Source organism: Lampris incognitus, chromosome 1, assembly GCF_029633865.1.
Source record: "Lampris incognitus isolate fLamInc1 chromosome 1, fLamInc1.hap2, whole genome shotgun sequence".
NCBI classification, from domain to species: Eukaryota; Metazoa; Chordata; class Actinopteri; order Lampriformes; family Lampridae; genus Lampris; species Lampris incognitus.
This window is the reverse complement of record NC_079211.1, coordinates 10,178,170-10,199,399: the sequence shown is the minus strand read 5'-3', so window position 1 is coordinate 10,199,399 and position 21,230 is coordinate 10,178,170. Positions and strand designations below refer to the sequence as shown.

General features: G+C 44.0%; 2 protein-coding genes across 7 annotated transcripts in view; one reads left to right on the top strand and one right to left on the bottom strand.

The window, feature by feature from the left end:
- Window positions 1-1,343: 1,343 nt before the first annotated feature.
- LOC130122421 (ubiquitin-conjugating enzyme E2 D2-like) lies at window positions 1,344-13,439 on the top strand. Of its 2 annotated transcripts, XM_056291332.1 has the most exons (8): window positions 1,344-1,720; window positions 3,890-3,953; window positions 4,087-4,118; window positions 7,724-7,801; window positions 8,051-8,156; window positions 9,207-9,300; window positions 11,808-11,858; window positions 12,544-13,439. In XM_056291332.1, the coding sequence occupies exons 1-7, from the start codon at window positions 1,697-1,699 to the stop codon at window positions 11,854-11,856; spliced, it is 447 nt and encodes a 148-aa protein (XP_056147307.1). In that variant the 5' UTR covers window positions 1,344-1,696; the 3' UTR covers window positions 11,857-11,858; window positions 12,544-13,439. The 2 variants fall into 2 exon arrangements, with proteins under 2 accessions (XP_056147307.1, XP_056147316.1); XM_056291341.1 differs by lacking the exon at window positions 11,808-11,858.
- Window positions 13,440-16,959: 3,520 nt separating this feature from the next.
- Window positions 16,960-21,230, bottom strand: part of nfkb1 (nuclear factor of kappa light polypeptide gene enhancer in B-cells 1) — a 55,678-nt gene continuing 51,407 nt past the window's right edge. For all 5 annotated transcript variants that reach the window (XM_056282454.1, XM_056282524.1, XM_056282604.1 and 2 more), the window contains one exon: window positions 16,960-21,222. In XM_056282454.1, the coding sequence (XP_056138429.1) occupies window positions 21,199-21,222 (24 nt within the window). In that variant the 3' untranslated portion in view covers window positions 16,960-21,198. The remainder of the gene's footprint in view (window positions 21,223-21,230) is intronic.

The window sequence follows — 21,230 nt, the reverse complement described above, 5'->3', positions numbered from 1 at the left end:
AGGATTATTTTACTCAAATGTGACTGAGACCTTTATCTACCTAAACTATAAAGGGTAACAGGACTTTTTTCTCTAATTACATCTGTTTCACAAGTGTAATTTATTGTATTTTAATAAGAGATCTTGCTCCCGTTTGCATTGTTAAAAGTTACTGCATAAGAATTCTGTTGTTACATATATCTGAAAGTTACTGAATACAAATTCTGTTGTTACATATATCTGAAAGTTACTGAATACATATTCTGTTTTGTTACATATATCTGAAAGTTACTGCATAAGAATTCTGTTTTGTTAACTATATCTAAATTACAACTGAAAGCTCTTATTTTTGCCCCAAAGAGTGAATAAATGCTATAATGCAATTTAAAATGCAGTTTCTACTGTTTCTATCAAATTGCAACCCGCGGACCCCTAGTGGTCCGTGGTGTAATTGCAAGGGGTCCGTGAAAATAAAATATCTTTAAAAAAAAGATCCTATGACATTTATAGAAATAGGATTATTTTACTCAAATGTGACTGAGACCTTTATCTACCTAAACTATAAAGGGTAACAGGACTTTTTTCTCTAATTACATCTGTTTCACAAGTGTAATTTATTGTATTTTAATAAGAGATCTTGCTCCCGTTTGCATTGTTAAAAGTTACTGCATAAGAATTCTGTTGTTACATATATCTGAAAGTTACTGAATACAAATTCTGTTGTTACATATATCTGAAAGTTACTGAATACATATTCTGTTTTGTTACATATATCTGAAAGTTACTGCATAAGAATTCTGTTTTGTTAACTATATCTAAATTACAACTGAAAGCTCTTATTTTTGCCCCAAAGAGTGAATAAATGCTATAATGCAATTTAAAATGCAGTTTCTACTGTTTCTATCAAATTGCAACCCCCCTCCCCCAAGATCAGGTGGAGGGGTCCTCAGGGTAGATCAAAAATACGCAGGGGGTCCAGGACCCCAAAAAGGTTGAGAACCACTGCTTTACAGTGTCTTCTCGAAGGACTTGGAACATTACGTGGACACAACATCTTTAAGTTACATTAAGAAGACTGTAAAAACAGTGACTTTATTTAATGACTTTCTGTTTGAGAACAGAATTGATAGTTATTTTTCTTTTCTTCGCTTATTTTATTGTATCTGTTTTGTTTGTTTTGTTTGTAAGTTGTGGCTCTTAAAAACGTTTGATTAAAAAACATTGACGAACAAGAAGACGAAGAAGAAGCAGAAGCCGAAGAAAAGGAAGACGAAGCCGTAAAAGACGAAGAAGAATCAGCAGGAAAAGAAGAAGAAGGAGCAGCGGCAGCAGAAGAAGAAGGAGTAGCAGCAGCAGCAAAAGAAGAAGAAGAAGAAGAAGAGGCTTTCGGCTAACGGAAGACATTTTGAGTTTGTGCCGTCGGTCGTGTCATCGCCGGCGTACCGTATTGTTGGAAAGATCGTCTTATTTGTTCTGGCCGGCAGGTCGCTTTCACTAAAACCGACAACGCGTTTTAAAAAGAATAACAATTATATTTAACGTTTAAACGGCGTACGCGTAGCCTCGCTAGCGTCCCGTTAGCACCGAGCTAGCCACAAAAGCTAGCCAATTTCAATAGAGACGCTAGACTAGATGGTTAGCATCATCTAGCTGGTTAGCATCGACTAGCTGCTGGCTTGCCCTCCTCCTCGACAGCCGGTCCCTTCACACGGACAGAATGGCTTTAAAACGAATTAACAAGGTAATGGGATCCCTTCTTTTTTTGTGTGTGTGTGAGCAAAATGAACTCAAGTCGGTTAGCGTCCGTCCGAGTCAAACAGACGAGTGGTTGGTGTCAGTGTTATCTTTGTATTGTGTTATTGTCTGTCAGACGGCTGGTGTTTAATGTTTATGTCAGCATGTTCCCCGCAGCGGATCGCTGGACCCGAACAACAACCGTTCTCAGCTAAAACGACAGCTAAACGTTGTTTCGCGTGTGAAGGGACGAGGTTGAATCAAATAGTTAACAGGTTCTAGTTGCGGAATTAACGCCAGGCCAAAGTCCCCGTCTCGGCAGTGGTGTTGGGTTTTTGCGTGACTTAACAGAGATCAACTAGCAGATTTCAGTGTTGTCGTAGAGCGCTAGAAATACTCATATCGTGGCAGGTTTTTTCTGCACGAAGTAGAACATTGGCAAATAGATTTGCGTCAGTATAACATCTGTTCATCAGTATAACAGCTAAATCATCGCCATGAGATCATAAAATGTCAAGTACAGATAAGGAGAGGGCATACTTGTAAATGCTGATAAATCATGGTGTTAAAGTAAGGGCACAGTAGTAATAGTTTACAATCGTTGCTCAGAGGCGTACTGTATTTTTTTGGCTATTCTCATCTGGCCCTGTTAAGCTTATGTTTGGCAAAAACTTGTTAAGATTAAAACGTTTTAAAACTTTGCTTAAGGCACCGCTTGTTGCCACCTGTGAGTTTGCTCGTTAAATATTTTTCAATTCCGTGTTGTTGTTGTTTTTTTCCAGCCACAACCGTTTCAGTTTAGTGTTTGCCTGTATTTACGGTAAACCAGCTGAGAGTTATTAGTCCAGTCTTAACAGCATGTTGTTACTGACGGTTTCTGGCTTCCCGAGTCTGTCAAACCTGAAAGGTGAGCTGGGCGTGAGAGGTGTTATGTCACATACTAGCACTCACCAAACTTCAGTTTGACGTTTTCTCTGTGTTTGAAACTCAAAACCTGTCGCAGCAGTTGTATGTTTTTTTCACACTGTGGTTGTATCCTGGCTCTGGCTTCACTCGGGTGTATAAATAGCCCCTGCTGTTTTGGTGCTTACACATCTATACTGGGCTGGAATTGCTGCGTGTGCCTCAACACGCCTACTCTTGCCACACTAGCTGGGCACCTGCTGGCTAGCTTGGACTGGTGCCTAGTAGAAGGCTAATGTATCTCCTTCAGTGACTTGCTTATGGAGATGATTCTGTCTGCTGTGTGTCGCAGAACAACATGTAAAGCGGTCTGTGTGTTACCTGTAGAAATGCAGCCCCGCATGGCGCATGTTATCATTACACATCAGCCAAACTAGTTCTGCATGTTTGTTTTTCTACGAGCCGCTGTCGGCCTTTAGTATCCTCACCACTGGAACAGGAAGCTAATCACAGAGAGAAGACATACCAGTGTGTTTGTTCTTCTGTGAATTTGTCATCAGACACAACTGAATAAAATGAGTGTCATAAAATAATTGCTCAATTTGCCACTGAGTCTACAATTCTGTGAAGTTGAGGTGTGTCATAGTTTAGAAATGTGTTTAACCGAAGAGTCCTAGCTTTGCTGCAGTGGCTGCCTCGTCATCATTCTCGGACATTCAAGTGGTTTATCAAAGGCTCTGTGGCCATTATACTCCCATAGGCATTTATAAATGGTTTGACAGCAAAAGAGAAAATCCTGGCAGTTCGGCCCCCCTCCCCTTTTCCCTACTTAACCAGTAAGTTTAGCTGAATCTCTGAATGATGGCTTGTTATATTAAAAAAAAGAAGGTAGAGTAGACTAACATACTAGTCACAGCCAAGTAGTATTTTGCTATTGACTGGTTGTCTTTTCTCTCCCTGTTGACGGCTAACATCACCAACTGGTGTTTGACAAAGCAAAAGAGCCAACAACTTCCTGTGTTCAAATGAGTACAGCTAACCAATCCCCTCTGTAAGTCTGATATAATGTTTCTGGGGGTTTACTAACTGGCCGTCTGTCAGCTCCTGTCAGTGACATCATGTGGCGGCAGAGAGCAAGTGGATTTGACTACAGCTGCCATGTTTGAAGACCATTTAAAACTTCAAGTTCTGTAGTTATTCAGACTGTGTGTCTGTGTGTGTGTGTGTTTGTGTGTGCGTGTGTGTACGTGCGTGCGTGTTCTGTATCTTTCAGGAATTAAATGACTTGGCCAGAGATCCTCCTGCTCAGTGCTCCGCTGGGCCCGTCGGAGATGACAGTAAGACCTGTGGATTTTTACAAAATATAGTGTTAGTGTGTTGGCTTTACTGCCACCTTGCTTTATTTAAATGCATGTTGTTGCAGTTCTAATGCGGGTAAGGTCCTTATTAATCTCATCTCTTTCCTTTCAGTGTTTCACTGGCAAGCTACTATTATGGGTCCTGTAAGTACCAAATTACTTTCAATACTGGCTTTCTGAAATCACATAGCAGGAATCCTCTCGGGGGCACACTTTGCAGGGATGGTTATCATGATGGTGTGGCTTGACGTAGAGATCCTCAAGCATTCCTCAAGTCCCCACAATCCTATAAAAGAACACCCTATAACTTGTAATGGCTCGTAAAAAAAAATCGAGAAATTAAAAGATTGAAAACAATGTGTGTCAAGAGCTGTCTCGCATTGCTTTGCTAGCCAACACCCTCACGAGTATTCCCATCATGGGTTAAAAGCTAGGCTGGAGTTAATTTGCTATAGCGTCTATTTGTGCAACCAAGTAAGAACCAATTTGTTTGGTGCAAATGAATGTACTCGGACTTGAGGTAAGGTTGTCATAACAACCAACACGTACCATCCCAGTCTGTTTTAGCTCTAAAGACATACAAGCAAAATGACATGACAACATCCAGGTTTATAAAATGCAGTGGCTCTACAACAATCCCAGTTATCATTGACAGTTCTTTGAAGAGTTGGGACAGGAAATCCTAAGGGTTTCCTGTAGGACATTCTCTGCTGATGCGCAAGTTCTCTTCTTGATCATGCCAGAAGCAGATTTTCCACTGCCCTTATTAGGCTTGGGACGATATAGGAAGTTATGGCAGATTGCGATTAAAAAAAAAAACAAACAAAAAAAAAACCTCACAGCATATAGAGCAAAGAGGTTCCCAAAAATGCTTTCTTAAATGAACCTGGTAAAGAATATTCATATTCATCTACTCTGTCAGACCAGCTTGATGAAGGTGTGTCGTGGATTCTGCGTGGATGCATTGTTGCCCCAAAGCAAAACACCAAAATATGAAAGTCATTCTGGATGTTTAGTTTGTTTGTACCAAGATTATTCATTTATGTATGCTGGCTATGAAGTTGGAAAAAATGCATCTTTGATGGGTCGTGTTTACCCAAGATATCCAAATGAGCATTTGCTCTAGCTTTAACCTAGCTCTTACCTTTGCTTTGGTTGTGCCGCAGGGACTTTTCTTCAGTTTGCAGGTTCGAGCTGTAGAATGGGTCACTTGGTGACTCTTTTAAGGACTGACGATGTGCTCATGGACTTTTGAACCATTAATGTCACAAATGTTGCAGAGATGATGCTGTGCTTTTGTTAAGTCATTGCTGTTTTAGTTCTTTTTTTAATGTTCTTTTTTTTTGTGGTCTTTTTTACTTTTTCATTTGTATTAATGTTCCGTAAAAATAAACCTCATGAAAAGTTGATTGTGGTGAATTTCCGTTATCGAGATAATCGTGAATGTCTTCACATGAGTGACTTGAGAAAGCAGTGTGGCTCTCATTCTCTCTACACTGCATGCTGGGAGTTGCATGCTGTAAACTGTTTATGCTCACGCTTGTGCAACTCACATCTATTGCTGACAGATCAGGTGTTTGGCGTGGAGTTTGGACTACCCTGTTTCTAACTTGGGAGATTTTTTTACTCTTTCTTTTCTGCGTGATCAAGTAAGCGTTTCTTCCGTTTGTTGGCTTATTGGTGACTGTCCTGCCATTTTTTGCTGGTTTTTGCAAGGGAATGGCGTCCTCTTGAGATGTTACCTCTGTCCATTCCTCATGGGATCCAGATAGTCCCACAAGAGCCCAGTGTGGCAGTGGAGGAGGTTTTGTTGGCCATAGGAGAGCAAGTTGTTATTGCGATTTCCTGCTGGGTGTTGGCAACGTCATCTGTCCTTGTTTGTTTTTCACTAGAAAGGATGTTCACTAAAACTAGGCTAAAACCTGGCATATGGCTGGACCGCAACTACATTTAGAAAGCGGCTGTTTCTGTGCTGTTCCATGAACAGCAGCTGTACTGGACAGCAGTTTTCAAACCCTAATTATTTATACAGTTAAATGGTGCCAATTTATTTTTATATGAAATAATGCCATGATCACTGGGAAGCGTGGGCGTGACACCCCTTGTGAATGTACCTCAGTTACCACCAACTCTCTATGGACCCTAACAGTTTTCCCTCTTAACTGCGTGTAGCGCTGGTGTTTGTGAATTGGACCTTTTCTTGCAATGAAGCGTTTCAGTAGTACCCATGAGCAGGAATATATTATGTTTGTTAGCGTGCAAACCGCTGGGCTGATTCATGGTTGTGGCTAGATGGGACACAGCCACGGACAGAGGTGACGCAAAATCTCGCCGGGCGTATTTCATTGCTATGGCAATAGCTAGCCTACCTAACCTCCTGAGCTACCGCAAGTTTGGGCTTTGGTTTTTAAAGCCAGATGAATGATGAGTCATATGAATTAGTTTTACTTAAAATAACTACAATTTTACTTAATAAAAACTGGTAATTGTGTATTTTAAATGAAATAGCACTGTTGCTTGGGCGTAGATACTGCTTCCCAATGCTAGCAAGCCAGCTAAGTCTATATAAAATGTTAGCTAACGTTAGCTAGTGTCTGCGACACTGTAGCTGTTTATCCATAGAGATAACATTGTATTTAAAATGTTAATTCTGTGCATTTATCCCTTCTAAGTAATTGCGTTTGCCACGCTCCGCCGGGAGTGAGGGGCGGGAAATAAACTACAGTGTATCAGATTCATCACCATTGCATGGACACCGTATAACCAGACATTTGTCCTGCTAAAGTTACATCCCTAATGTGGTCTTTCGAAGTAAAACAGTCCTACATTGATTATCATCCGTTATCTTCACATACTGCCATACCTTATTTTGAGTCACTTCCATCTGTGGCTTTATCCCATCTAGCCACAACCCTAATTCATGGCCAATAGGGAAACTCCCACTTCCGTGTTTAACAGCGACGTCGTTGGTTAGCTGACCAGTCGTGTAACTTCAGTCATGTCGTTGGTCGCTGCTAGCTGGAAATGCTGTTGGTCATCTTATCCAGCAGCCCAATCGTGTCAAACTGATCACTCAGTCACTCTTAACTATAATCACTCAGTAAGGGACATTTGGGTTTGTACGGCTTGCCCTGCTGTTGGTCACCTGATCCAGCGGCCCAATTGCATCATACTGATCACTCAGTCAGTTACTCTATGATCATTTAGTCAGTTAGTCAGCGAAATTAGCATTTGTAGGGCTGGCCTCGCTGGCCAGTCCAGCCAGAATGATTAGTCCTATCTGTGATGCAATAAAAATGTTAACAAAATGTGAGGTAAATTGATTCCAGTATGTTTTTGTGCCATTTTAAGAGTTTTAAGCATAGTTTGATGATTATCGGGATAATATGAATCGCAGTTATTTTGGCCAGGATAATTGTGACATGAAATTTTCATATCGTCCCACCCCAAATCCTTATACATGGAGTGTTTGATAATCTTAAATCTTCTAGTGTGATCTACCTGGCAAAATGTAGAACAGGGAATTTCTCTTTTAAGTTGTAGGCTGATAAGGGTTATATTTCAATGAAAAAGTAAATTAGTGGGGGGGGGGTTTGGGGGGGTAAGCACTGTAGTATTTCTCAGATCAGATATTGTGGTACTTAAGTCTTGGTGCTACTGGTAACATAGATAAAAGACGAGTCTCAACATAGTTGAGTTTAGAGCCATGCAAATGTCACACCACTGATGTTTTGTTGTTTGTGTTTCAGATTGAGAGTCCTTACCAGGGCGGGGTGTTCTTCCTCACCATTCAGTTCCCCACAGATTATCCCTTCAAGCCACCCAAGGTTGGTACCGCCCCACCTCTCCTGCATTACTCTGTCGATGTTGTATGTTTGTGTGTCTGGCGTAATACATCCCTTGTGTTAGTCTGTAATGCATGCCACATGTTCGTGTCCAGTGTTGTTGATCTCTTACATGTGCTTTATGAATATTCTGTGGCTATGTGTGATTACGTTAATGAGTTGCTGCCTTTTCGTGCTGATTATTTTTGAACCATCTAATAAATCCTTGTTGTTCTAACCTGTTCCTGTCAGGTCGCCTTCACCACAAGAATCTACCACCCAAATATTAACAGTAATGGCAGCATCTGCCTGGATATATTGAGATCACAGTGGTCTCCTGCATTAACCATCTCTAAAGGTGAGGGAATCCTTATCGTTCTACTAACTCCTGACTCGAGCCATACGTAGATCAGCCTGGACTTTGGATTGTGGGTTGGTAACGATGAATTGAACATACCAGAACTTTTATTTGGACTCAGGGATTTTAGACAATCTGGTGTTTTTGGCTGGACCGCAACAGTGCGTGTTGGAGTTTCACCATTGGTCGGATGGCCAAATTAGACTTTCCCCATTGGCCGTTGCTCTTTCAAAATGAATTGGCGCTAACAGTTTTCTGTTACGTTGTCAGCTGTTCACAGAACCGATGTCACAGCAGCCGCTTTTGAAAAGTGGTCGTGCAAAAACAGTTGTTTAATAAATGTAGTTGCAGTCCAGCCATATGCTAGGTTTTAACCTAATCTTGTGTCATGAGACATTCCCTTCTTGTGTCTTTTCTTGTAGCAAGAAAAGGTTCAAGATTAGTTTCATTTGAGGAGCTGAAATGGTCTTAATGGATTTAATGTTTAAGTCCCAGCATTGTTTGCTCATGCTTAGAATTAACTAGAATTCAAATTTTCCTTTGGTTGTGCTGCAGGATACAGCCCTGATGAAGGAGTAAATATGCTATGTACTGTAAACATATGACGTCCATTCCTTATCACCACCACCTGGTGGATCTTAAGGGTCCTAGTTTTTTTTTTCTGCTTTAAAATGGAGTTTTGACCAGATCTTAACAATGTCAGATAAAAGCCATATATTATTCTTATATACAAGATATTAACCACAAATGCCACAAATAGAATGTATATAAAGACAGAATATTGAAATTATATACTACATATTGGCTGTATGTTGATGACATACACCAGATATAGACCGTATGTGGATAATAAAACAGATATGCTATATGCCTCACATTTGAATACATCTTGTGTGTATACTATCTTTATATTAACTTGTGTTTTACTCGTTTCGGGTGACGGCGTGTGTGTATATATATGTCGATATTGTATACCAGATTCAGAGTATATTGATGAACTGAGCAGGATGTTCCCCATATTAACATGTTGAACTATGCTTTCTCTTGCAGTACTTTTGTCAATTTGCTCTCTGTTATGTGATCCCAACCCTGATGACCCGCTAGTGCCAGAGATCGCCCGTATCTACAAAACAGACCCCCCCAAGTAAGTCCTCATCTTCTTCTGGAGACAAGCTTCTACAAAATAAACCAAAGTGATTCCTCATCTAATTAAAAGATGCAATTCTTAAGGTTTACATGAAAACAATTCATTTTTTGATACTTTATATTGCTGGTGTTTATACAACAATAGCTACTCCGCGAATATCTAAATCATGAATGCATTTATAGTTGCTCATTTCAATGGCTACTGTCAGGTAGAGCTTTTCTGGGAAAAATTATGCAGCATATATCATTTTATTTCTTGAGCTCATCAGCCAAGTAGGGGAAAGTAAGGAGTAGCAGGTTAAAAAAAAGTTGTTGTGGCTAACAAACAGACATGGCACTGGTGACTATAGGATTTGAATGTGTCTCAGGGTCTTCGAGTGGTCATTTTCCATTGCGATTACCAGTAAAACAATTGATTCTGTAAATTGTCATAAATGACAATCTTCAGGGTTGTATCTTTGCATACTGACAGGACGAGTTCCCATAAGGTCCCATAGGGCTGCCCCGTGGACAGACAAAAAAGCACTGAGACACTCAAGTCAAAGTGAACGTGCTACATGTAGATTTTGACTGTTGACTGCTAACTGTAAATGGTAACAAGACATCTAGAGAGTGAATTGTTACCCCCTTGTGTCCACTAGGGCTGTACGATATGACGATATATCGTGTGACGATAGAAAATGTCTATCGTTTCATATTAAGCTCGATTGTTTATTTTGTTGTGTCACAAATCACACTCTTTACGGCAATATTTTTCGTCATTTGGATGACCCTTCCCGCTCTTTGTGCAGCACGGACGCAGGCAGGAAATGTGCATGAAGGCAATACAAACAAACACGGAGGACAGTGAACGTAATGCAGAAATTCGGAACAGAAGGATTCTGACCAGCTAGAACAAAACGAGGAGCTTGTACCTAAAAGAGGGGCTGCTTCTATCGTATGGACGTGTTTTGGGTATGAAAAGTCTGACACGGACCAGAAAACCGTACTTTGCAAAATATGCCACACGCCGGTCCCCACAACAAACTCAAAACACCACTAGCCTCTTTTACCACCTACACAAGAATCATGTTAAACAGTACGGAGAGAGTCTACAGATGAGAGCCGCCAAAGCACAGTCAAGTGCTCAAAACAAACCCCGGACATTGTTTTATATTTTGTTACATGCTTAATTGAAAATTTGCGCGAAGGTTCTAAATAAAAGGAGAAAAATAATCAAATATGAGTAAGTACCTTGTATTTGGTGAGTATATAATTACAAATGTAATAAGAAATAGGACTTTCCATGTGGTCATTTTCTATAAACTATTTGGTAACACTTTAGTATGGGGAACATAAAAAAACTTAATTACTAGTGAATTAGTATTGATCAAGATGTCACTTTAGTATGGGGAACATATTCTAAGTAACAAAAACTTAATTTAGAGTAATTTAACACTATGAACACTTGTAGTTTTGTGTTTTGTTATGTAAGAACAGACCATATTCATTAAGTGTTAGTAAGGGAGAATAACTCTTCTTGCGGTACTACCACCTTATAAAGTCCATACTAAGCAAAGCATATTGAGATGGTACTACTAATAAGCAATACTTCTGAGGTTATAGAGGGAAAACCCATAGTTAATGGCTTACTGGTTGGATAATAAGGCCATGCAGAATAAGGCATTAATGAGTATGTAATAATGACCAATTAAGAGCCAATATGTCGCTAATTTGCAAGCTAATAAGCACCTAATTAATGGTGACTACGTTCCCCATACTAAAGTGTTACCAACTATTTAGTGATTGAATTTACAGAAAATGTGCCACATCGTGTATCGTGATATGTACCGTTATCATGATACGTATTGTTATCGTGATATGAATGGCCTGCATTGTGATACGCATTGATATCGTGACATGTATCGTTATCGTGATATGATATTTTGGTCATGTCGCACAGCTCTAGTGTCCACCAGTCAGTTGATTCAGAGGCTGCTGAGGCACTGCAAAGGAACTCTGCAACTGCTTATCAGTTACAATACTGTTATTTAAAATAAAAACTAGCCACAGCTCAACTCAGGTATAGATCTACTTTCCACAGCTAAAACTATCAATGTGAGTGGAGAAACTTAAGAGGAGACAATGTTCTCTCACAGGTCGTTCTAGATGACATCTAACAGCATTTATGGGGTAATTTATCTGCTGAAATCTAAAGGAACCTTTTAAACAAAGTGTTTTTTCTTCCGTTTGTCTCTGGAGCTGTATTCAGACGTGGATGGTTTTGCCGTTTAACCTGTTAAAGGAATGACTTGCTAAGTAACAGGACATCGCATGAAACATGACCGGGGCAGGGGTCTCCCCCTTACCAGCCAACTAGATGTCTAAAATAGAATAGGGCCGTTCTTCATTCAGGAATCAGTCTGTGGTTGTCGCTGGTTTCCCAGCCTGACACTGACCAGTTCACTACTCAGTGGAAGTGGGGAGGAAGGCTGTGTGTAACCTAGGAGATGTCTTCCTCCTCAGGTACAATAAGTTAGCCAGGGAGTGGACTGAGAAGTATGCCATGCTGTGAGGGTAAGCCGTTCCTCCTGTGTGTGCACAGGAATGTTGGCTTGGCCCACAATCTGTCTGCCTCGGCTAGTGCAAAGGGTCCTCGCTTATGGATGTGCTCACTAATGTGGCTGTCCTCCTGACAGTTATGACAGTTAGCTTAATGTGTGGCTGTAAAGCAGGAACGCCGCACGAGTTCAGAGCATGCGAGTGTGGATCGGGCCTGCTTGTGTTTGGGCGAGTTTACCTGCAACCGTGCGAGGGGGGGGGGCAGTGTCTGTCCGGATAGATAGACTGACTGCTATAATCTCATTGGTTTGTGTGAGAGTAATGATGGCATGGCGTTTTACCCGTTGGCTTTTGAAGATGCTTCATGCAAGTCTACTTGAATCCTGAGTGTTATCGTCCAGTGACTTGAATAACAACAAACAAACCAATGTATGCAAGATGAATTAAAATAGAAAGCTAGAAGATAAACGGCACATTTGCAGATATCTGCATTTGTGTAGTTTGCTTAGGATTGCAAGTACAAACCAAGGTTTAAGGGTGGCCGGGGCCAGACATCAAGCAACAAAAACTACTTGGATCAGTTCCTGTGTTTTTGATGCAGAATTCTGGGGGGGGGGGGGGCTGTAAGTCATTAACTCTGTTTCAGTCACTACCACTGAGCTACTGTCCCATCCCTCTGACTTGGTGTCTCTGTCCACAGGTACAACAGGACAGCCCAGGAATGGACCCAGAAATACGCCATGTGATCCGTGGCACCGCTCAAGTCTCACCCACCTCATCATAGCTGGAATAAACTGTCAATTACTGTTCCATTGGCCCATTTTGGCCATGCCTCCTCATCAGCAAATGACGGTCATTCGTTCAGATTTTTTTCTCTCTCTCCCCCCCCCCTCCATCCCTCTCCCCTGGTTTAAACTGATCGAAATGCTTTTATAAGCGTCATCTGCTCTCTGCTTCCTAAAAGATGCCAAGGGCTGAGAACTCCACCAGGAGCATGTAACTATCTAGACCCCAACACACACACACACATACACAGACACACACATACAGCCATTTGCTTGGCTCCAAACAGGAAGGTGCCAACTCCGAAATAAAAATTAAAAAAAACTTAAAATATGGATTTTGTTCATAGTGTCAAGTTTCACCTGGGGTCAACATGCTGTAATCACATGTCTGAGCTTGTACCAACAGCCGGTAGGAACCGGAGGTCTGAATATTCTACACTCACTATTAAAACTGACTGTTTGAATGGAGAAGTGATTTAAATAAAAAAAAGAATACCTCCAGGTTAATAAATAAATTTATGCATGTCAATAATAAAAGTAATTGGTTTATGTGCTGCTGAGTTTGAATTGTGGCGAGTTGGAGCGCGGACGTGTCCACTTCTAAGATTTGTTGAACTTTTTTTTTTTTTCCTTTCAGAGATTGATTTTTAGACCAGAGAGCCGTTAGTTTATCCATCATCCACAACACTGTTTCCTCTTTTTGCACTGAAGACATTATTCAAAACTCGGCGGTTGATTGATCAACTAATAGCTCTGCTATGCGATGGTTACTTTTTTTTTTGGTTTTTTTTTTTCTCAATAAAGTTGAACAAATTGCAGTTTGTCGTACTGGTGTTTTCTCATTTAGGGAGATTTAACGTTTTCTTTTGGGGCGGGGGGGGGGGGTTTGGCATATAGAATTTTCGGTAACACTTTAGTATGGGGAACGTAGTCACCATTAATTAGGTGCTTGTTAGCATGCAAATTAGCAACATATTGGCTCTTAATTGGTCATTATTACGTACTCAATGCGTTATGCTGCATGGCCTTATTATACAACCAGTAAGCCATTAACTATGAGTTTTCCCTCTATAACCTCAGAATTATTGCTTATTAGCATGCAAATTAGCAACATATTGGCTCTTAATTGGTCATTATTACGTACTCGTTAATGCCTTATTCTGCATGGCCTTATTATACAACCAGTAAGCCATTATGAGTTTTCCCTCTATAACCTCAGAAGTATTGCTTATTAGTAGCACCATCTCAATATGCTTTGCTTAGTATGGCCTTTATAAGGTGGTAGTACCACAAGAGTTATTCTCCCTTACTAACACTTAATGAATATGGTCTGTTCTTACATAACACACAAAACTACAAGTGTTCATAGTGTTAAATTACTCTAAATTAAGTTTTTGTTACTTAGAATATGTTCCCCATACTAAAGTGACATCTTGATCATTACTAATTCACTAGTAAATAAGTTTTTGTTACTTAGAATATGTTCCCCATACTAAAGTGACATCTTGATCATTACTAATTCACTAGTAATTAAGTTTTCTTATGTTCCCCATACTAAAGTGAATCTTGATCATAACTAATTCACTAGTAATTAAGTTTTGTTACTTAGAATATGTTCCCCATACTAAAGTGACATCTTGATCATTACTAATTCACTAGTAATTAAGTTTTCTTATGTTCCCCATACTAAAGTGAATCTTGATCATAACTAATTCACTAGTAATTAAGTTTTTGTTACTTAGAATATGTTCCCCATACTAAAGTGACATCTTGATCATCACTAATTCACTAGTAATTAAGTTTTCTTATGTTCCCCATACTAAAGTGACATCTTGATCATTACTAATTCACTAGTAATTAAGTTTATGTTACTTAGAATATGTTCCCCATACTAAAGGGACATCTTGATCATCACTAATTCACTAGTAATTAAGTTTTCTTATGTTCCCCATACTAAAGTGTTACCCAATGTTCTAGCTGGCTTGAGGATGAGCATTTACGGCTTTCCAATCGCTCATCCCTCCATGTTTGGGCTGCTCCACTTTGGTTTTTTATTTTATTTCGTGGAAGACGGAAGCAATTCCCCCCCCCCCCAAGACCCAAGAGCTGCTTTCTACAGCGTCTGATGTGCTGCGTCAGAAACGGGGGGTGGACGAGAAATGCCGGCCCTTCACGAGCCTCCCGAGGCCTCGGAGCGGGTGGAGAACCCGACGTTTGGTTCTCCGGGCAAGAGGAACGTTTGAGGGCGGTGGAGCGCGAGGTTCTCCCGCTTTTCTCTTGCGATTGTTTCGCGTTTCTCTTTATCAGCGGACCGCTGTGGGCCGGAATCTACAGACCAGCGGCGGGAGAGACGTTGCACAAGCCGCTGGAGTCCCCCGGATCGTCAGCGTGGCGGTTTCCCCGGTTACTGGTTATGACCGCCGGCCAGCAGCTGGTCGTCTGGTCAAGTTATTTGAACTCCACCCTGCTGCTGCTGCTGTTGGCACACAACCCCACCGGCCTTTCGTGGTTTCTATTCAAGAGGACTGCGTGACTGGTGATGTTCAGAGCAGGGCTCCGCAAACAAAACTGACTCCACACTGGCCTGTGGGAGGAGCAGGTTTTGCAATGCTACGTTCAGACCAAAGGCGGCGCGAATGCGCGCAAAGTCAACGGGAGGAGGCGAATGGGCGGGAATAATTCGCGGCGAAATTACGCGCGGCGCGAATCGGGCGACGAACGCGCCTTCGCGGTTGTTCAAAAATGTCCAGCTCGGGCGAAGATTTCGCCAGGCGACAGCCAATCACCTTCGAGTAGGGTTAGACCCCGCCTCCGTGTTGGGAAAGAAGACACGCCCCCCTACCCATAATTCTTTTCGGACGCCGTCCGAAAGCAACTCCTGAACGAGCCGGTGAAGTTGGCCGAGCTGGGCACGTCTCCGGTTTACGCTACGAACCCAAACCGAACGCCGACGCCGGTTTCGGCGGCGCAGGTTGGTATAAAGCAGAGCCGCCGCAACTGATCCCTGTCGCTCATCCGTGATGCTCACAAGTAAACACAAACTGCTCGTGTGCGGTGTTTGTCGTGTGCGGTCTAGCAAACTTGCTAGCGGCGTCGGTGTCACTAGACTGCTTGTTGTGACGTCACCACGGCGAATTCGCGGTCTGTTCGAACACACGTGGCGGAGCTGGCGGCCGAACACGGGCGAACAAAGCGGCGCCAACTCTCTCGCCGACTTTGGTCTGAACGTAGCATGGGAGGCCGCGTCCTTTCTACCTCAGTGATGTGAATAACCACAGCTCAAACTGGAAAATTCAAACGGAAAGGTGGAGGACGCGTGTTTGATGACGTCTGTTTTTCAAACTGCAGAAGCAGATCTGCTGGCTGCGATGGCTGGCGCTCGGCCCTCAGCGAACTAAGCAGTGAAGTCTGAGGGGGAGGCCATCAATGAGGACAGAAATAACTCAGCTGGCCCGGGGCCTGTTTTAAATGTAGAAATCTGAGGGGGGGGGCAGCGAGTCCTTTACTTTGTAGCGAATTCGGGGGGGCAACGCAACCACAGCAACTGCCGCGGCCGGGAAGCGAACCCGTATCGCCCGCACCGCAGGAGGCATCGCTAACCGCTAGACTAAAGGGTGAGACCCGCGAACCAGCGTGTCTACTTATCCATCCACGTTACAACTTTATTTCATTCACTGCGGTTCGTCAATCCCTGCTGTAATGCCCCCCCCCCCCCTCCTCAACTGTATCCGCCCAATTACCCCACTCTTCCGAGCCGTCCCAGTCGCTGCTCCACCCCCTCTGCCGCTCCGGGGAGGGCTGCAGACTACCGCGTAACTCCTCCGATACATGTGGAGTTGCCAGCCGCTTCTTTTCACCTGACAGGAGTTTCACCAGGGGGACGTAGCGCGTGGGAGGATCACACTATCCCCCCCCCCAAACAGGCACCCCGACCGACCAGAGGAGGCGCTAGTGCAGCAACCAGGACACACCCGCAGACACGGCCAATTGTGTCTGTAGGGACCCCTGACCCAGCTGGACGTAACATAGGGATTTGAACTGGCGATCCCTGTGTTGGCAGGCAACGGAATAGACCGCCACACCACCCGGACGTCCCAATTCTGCAAAAGTTAGCAACAGCCAACATTCACTAAGCAGAGAAATACCGCGGAGGCGTAAGCTTCAAGTTCGCCAGCATTAGAAATGAGCCACGGTAATGAGGTCAAAGGTCAAAGCTCGCAGATGGTGGAATGAATGTTTTGCGATTCCGTTTCCCCTCAGCACACACAATTAACCACCTTGAAAGCGTGCTTTACAAAACACACATTACACACGCACAAACATACAAAACAGGACAATTTATTTTTTTATCAAAAATATTACAATAAAACCAATTAAGAAGCAACATTTGAAAACTGTACAAAGCCGTTTCACAGGGTAAAAGTTTAAATATTGCCTGGCAAGCTGCGGTGCCGGTCCGACCTTTGGTTCAGACTGAGCGGACGATTCTGCCGAGTTGATGGTTGGGAGCCGACTGGATCTGACAGAACTGCGTTAATTACAGACAAGGACGAGCAATAACTGACCGACTGACTGGACATAAACCGGAATACAGAGCCAAACTGGGGGAAAAAAAACTATATAAGAACATTCATTCATTCATCCATCATCAGCCGCTTTTCCGGGGTGGGGTCGCGGTGGCAGCAAGCTAAGCAGAGCACTCCAGATGTCCCTCTCCCCAGCAACGCACTCCAGCTCCTCCCAATGTGTTCCCAGGCAAGACTGGACATGTAGTCCCTCCAGCGAGTCCTGGGTCTACCCCGGGGTCTCCTCCCAGTTGGCTGTGCCCGGTAAACCTCCAAAGGAAGGCGCCCAGGAGGCATCCTAATCAGATGCCCGAACCATCTCAACTGGCTTCTTTCAATGCGAAGGAGCAGCGGCTCTACTCCTTCCGGATATCAGAGCTCCTCACCCTATCTCTAAGGCTGAGCCCAGACACCCTACGGAGGAAACTCATTTCAGCCGCTTGTCTGCGATCTCACCCTTTCAGTCAGTACCCAAAGCTCATGACCATAGGTGAGGGCTGGAACGAAGACCGACTGGTAAATTGGGAGCTTTGCCTTCCGGCTCAGCTCCTTCTTCACCACAGCGGTCCAGTAAAACGTCCGCATTACTGCTGATGCTGCACCAATCCGCCTGTCAATCTCCCGCTCCATCCTACCCTCACTCGTGAACAAGACCCTGAGATATTTGAACTCCTTCACTTGAGGCAATAACTCATCCCCAACCCGGAGGGAGCAATCCAGCATTTCCGGTAGAGAACCATGGCCTCAGACTTGGAGGTGCTGACTCTCATCCCGGCCATTTCACACTCAGCTGCAAACTGCCCCAGTGCGTGGTGCTGGAGGTCGCGTTCTGATGAAGCCAACAAAACCACATCATCTGCGTAGAGCAGAGATGCAGTTATGAGGTTCCCAAAACGGACACACTCCTCACCTTGGCTGCGCCTTGAGATCCTGTCCATGAATATCACAAACAGAATCGGAGACAAGGGACAACCTTGGTGGATTCCAACACCCACCAGAACCGTGTTTGACTTTGCGCCAAGAATGCGGACGCAGCTCTCACTTTGGTTATACAAGGACTGGATGGCTTGTAGCAACTGCCCCGGGACCCCATACTCCCGCAGTACCCCCCACAGAGTGCCCCGGGGTACACGGTCGTAAGCCTTCTCCAAGTCCACAAAACACATGTAGACTGTCTGGTCAAACTCCAATGCCCCCCTCAGCACTTCCGCAAGGGTAAAGAGTTGATCCGTTGTTCCACGGCCAGGACGGAATCTGCATTGTTTCTCCTGGATCCGAGGTTCGACAGTCGGTCGGAGGCTCCTTTCGAGCCCCCTAGAGTAGACTTTCCCAGAGAGGCTGAGCAATGTGATGCCCCGATAATTGGAGCACACCCTCCGGTCCCCCTTTTTGAATATGGGAACCACCACCCCAGTCTGCCACTCCACAGGTACTGTCCCCGACCTCTACGCGACACTGAAGAGGCGTGTCAACCAAGACAGCCCAACCATGTCCAGACCCTTCAGCATCTCAGGGCGAATCTCATCCACACCCGGCGCCTTGCCACCGAGGAGTTGTTTAACTACTTCAGAGACCTCTGCCAGGGATATGGGTGAGGCTTCCCCTGAGTCTTCAGACTCTACCTCCTCCACTGAGGATGTGTTAGTCGGGTTCAGGAGCTCCTCCAAGTGTTCTTTCCACTGCTCGACAACATCCCCAGTCCGGGTCAACAGTTCCCCTCCCCGGCTGAACAAAGCCTGAGTCAAGCCCTGCTTCCCCTTCCTGAGTCACCGGATGGTTTGCCCGAACTTCCTTGAGGCCAACCGCAAGTCCTCCTGCATAGTTTTTGCTTCCGCGACCGCCGACGTGGCAGCCCTTCTGGCCTCCCGGTACCTGTCTGCTGCTTCAGGAGACCCCTGGGCCAACTAAGTCTGAAAGGCCTCCTTCTTCAGCCTGACGGCTTCCCTCACTGCCGGTGTCCACCAGCGGGTTCTTAGGTTGCCACCTCAACAGGTACCGATGATCTTATGACCACACCTCCTGCCTGCCGCATCTACAATAGAGGCTTTGAACATGGCCCACTCAGACTCCATGTCCTAAGCCTCCCTCAGAATACACGAGAACTTCTTCTGGAGGTTGGAGTTAAAGACCTCACAGACAGCTGCCTCCGCCAGACGTTCCCAGTTCACCCTCACTACACGTTTGGGTTTGCCAGGTCTTTCCAGCAGCCTTCCCCGCCATCTGATCCAACTCACCACCAGGTGGTGATCAGTTGACAGCTCTGCTCCTCTCTGCATCAGAACATGAAGATCCAAATCATGTTCTGTGGCGATTTAACGGGCCTTTTTTCAAAGTGTCACCATTGCCCACTTCTCAGACCTGGTAGTATAGCATAGTTTATAGTATGGTTGTAATATCTGTGTCCAGATGTAGGAAAAAAACACAATGCTGCGCAAACAACAACTGGGAATTGACCAACAGTTCCACTTTGTTTTGGTTTTTTTAAAGAGGGAAACATCAAATTTTAGAGGAGGCATTAGTATGACGGACAGAACAGAGGAAAAGATGATTAAAAAAAAACAACCAATGAAAACAGAAGTGTTACACACTGCCACCTGCAGATGACACAACATCCTTTTAAACAGGTGTGTTTCTGCAGCAAACACACCTTAAAGGCACAATGAGTAGGATTTGTCGGTTGCGGTTTGTAAACACGACATTCAAAGTTGCCCCCCCCCCCCCCGGCTCAACGACACCAGAAGGACACGCTCCCTGACTACAGTTGCCAACGGTTGAGTCGCTTTTATTATTAGAATATAGTTGCTGTTCAGGTGATCATATATGAGCTGTTAGTTAACCAGACATGGACCAGTCAGCAAATCCAGGGTAGTCTGACCTTGGGGGTCATCCCGGGTCGTCCTCTGTGTGGCGTTTGCATGCTCTCCCCGTGTCTGTGTGGGTTTCCTCCGGATGCTCCGGTTTCCTCCCACAGTCTGAAGACATGTAGGTCCGGTGAATCGGACGTACTAAATTGTCTCTAGGTATGAATGTGTGTGTGTGTGTGTGTGTGGGCCCTGTGATGGCCTGTCCAGGGTGTCTTCCCGCCTGCCGCCCAATGACTGCTGGGATAGGCTCCAGCATCCCACGACCCGAATTCGGATAAGTGGCTTGGATGATGGATGGATGGACAGATGGATGGAGTCTACACATTGATTTTTAGAAAAATCCTACTCGTTCTGCCTTTAAGTCTCACAGATATACTCACAACCCACAACTGGTTGCTCCATTTCCCCTGGCGAGTAACCAGGAATATCCTCCGCACACGCATGTTTCTTGCTGGGAGGAATTCATGGAGTTTTGTGGATTGTTTGTCGTTTAGAAACCTTTTTTTTTTTTTTTACCCACAGTGAAAAGTAAGTTCTAATCATAGCTGAGAAGAACTGTATGAATAGAGGAGGCCATCCAGGCGGTAACTGGTAGCGTATTGGTTGTGTGTGCTGTTCAGGGGTTTCCTATGAAGGATGACGAGTTAAGTGCTGCCACAATACAAGCATTTTGCGTTAAGATTTTTTTTTCTCCTTTTCATTTTTAGAAAATGATTGAAATGAATTACGGTAATTTTTTTGTAATTCATGCACATGTGCTTCATGCACATGTTGACGGGTTTTCCTTATACATTCACGTTAGTTATAGGTCTCAATTGCACGTGCACACACACATGCGCGTGCACGCACACACACACACGCACACATATCATTGCAATTGTATAAAATGGTTTGTGGTGTATTTTAAAAACATTCAGTCCTGAAGAGAGCGGTTGTAAGAATGGAGGCTGTCTGGGGAATTTGGGAGTGGAGTGCTTGGTATCATTTTTAAGAGAAGGCCCTGAACCTCAGTCTGGAAGGGCCAGCTCTGAAAACGCGACGGTGAGGGGTGAGGCCTGGACAGAAGTGGAAAAAAATCGTCACGCGGTGGAGAGCTCCACCCCGCTGTCACAAACGTTGCTGTCGTTCTGAGAATCCAGCTTCATTCCGGCCGACAGACTCTCACCTGGAAAG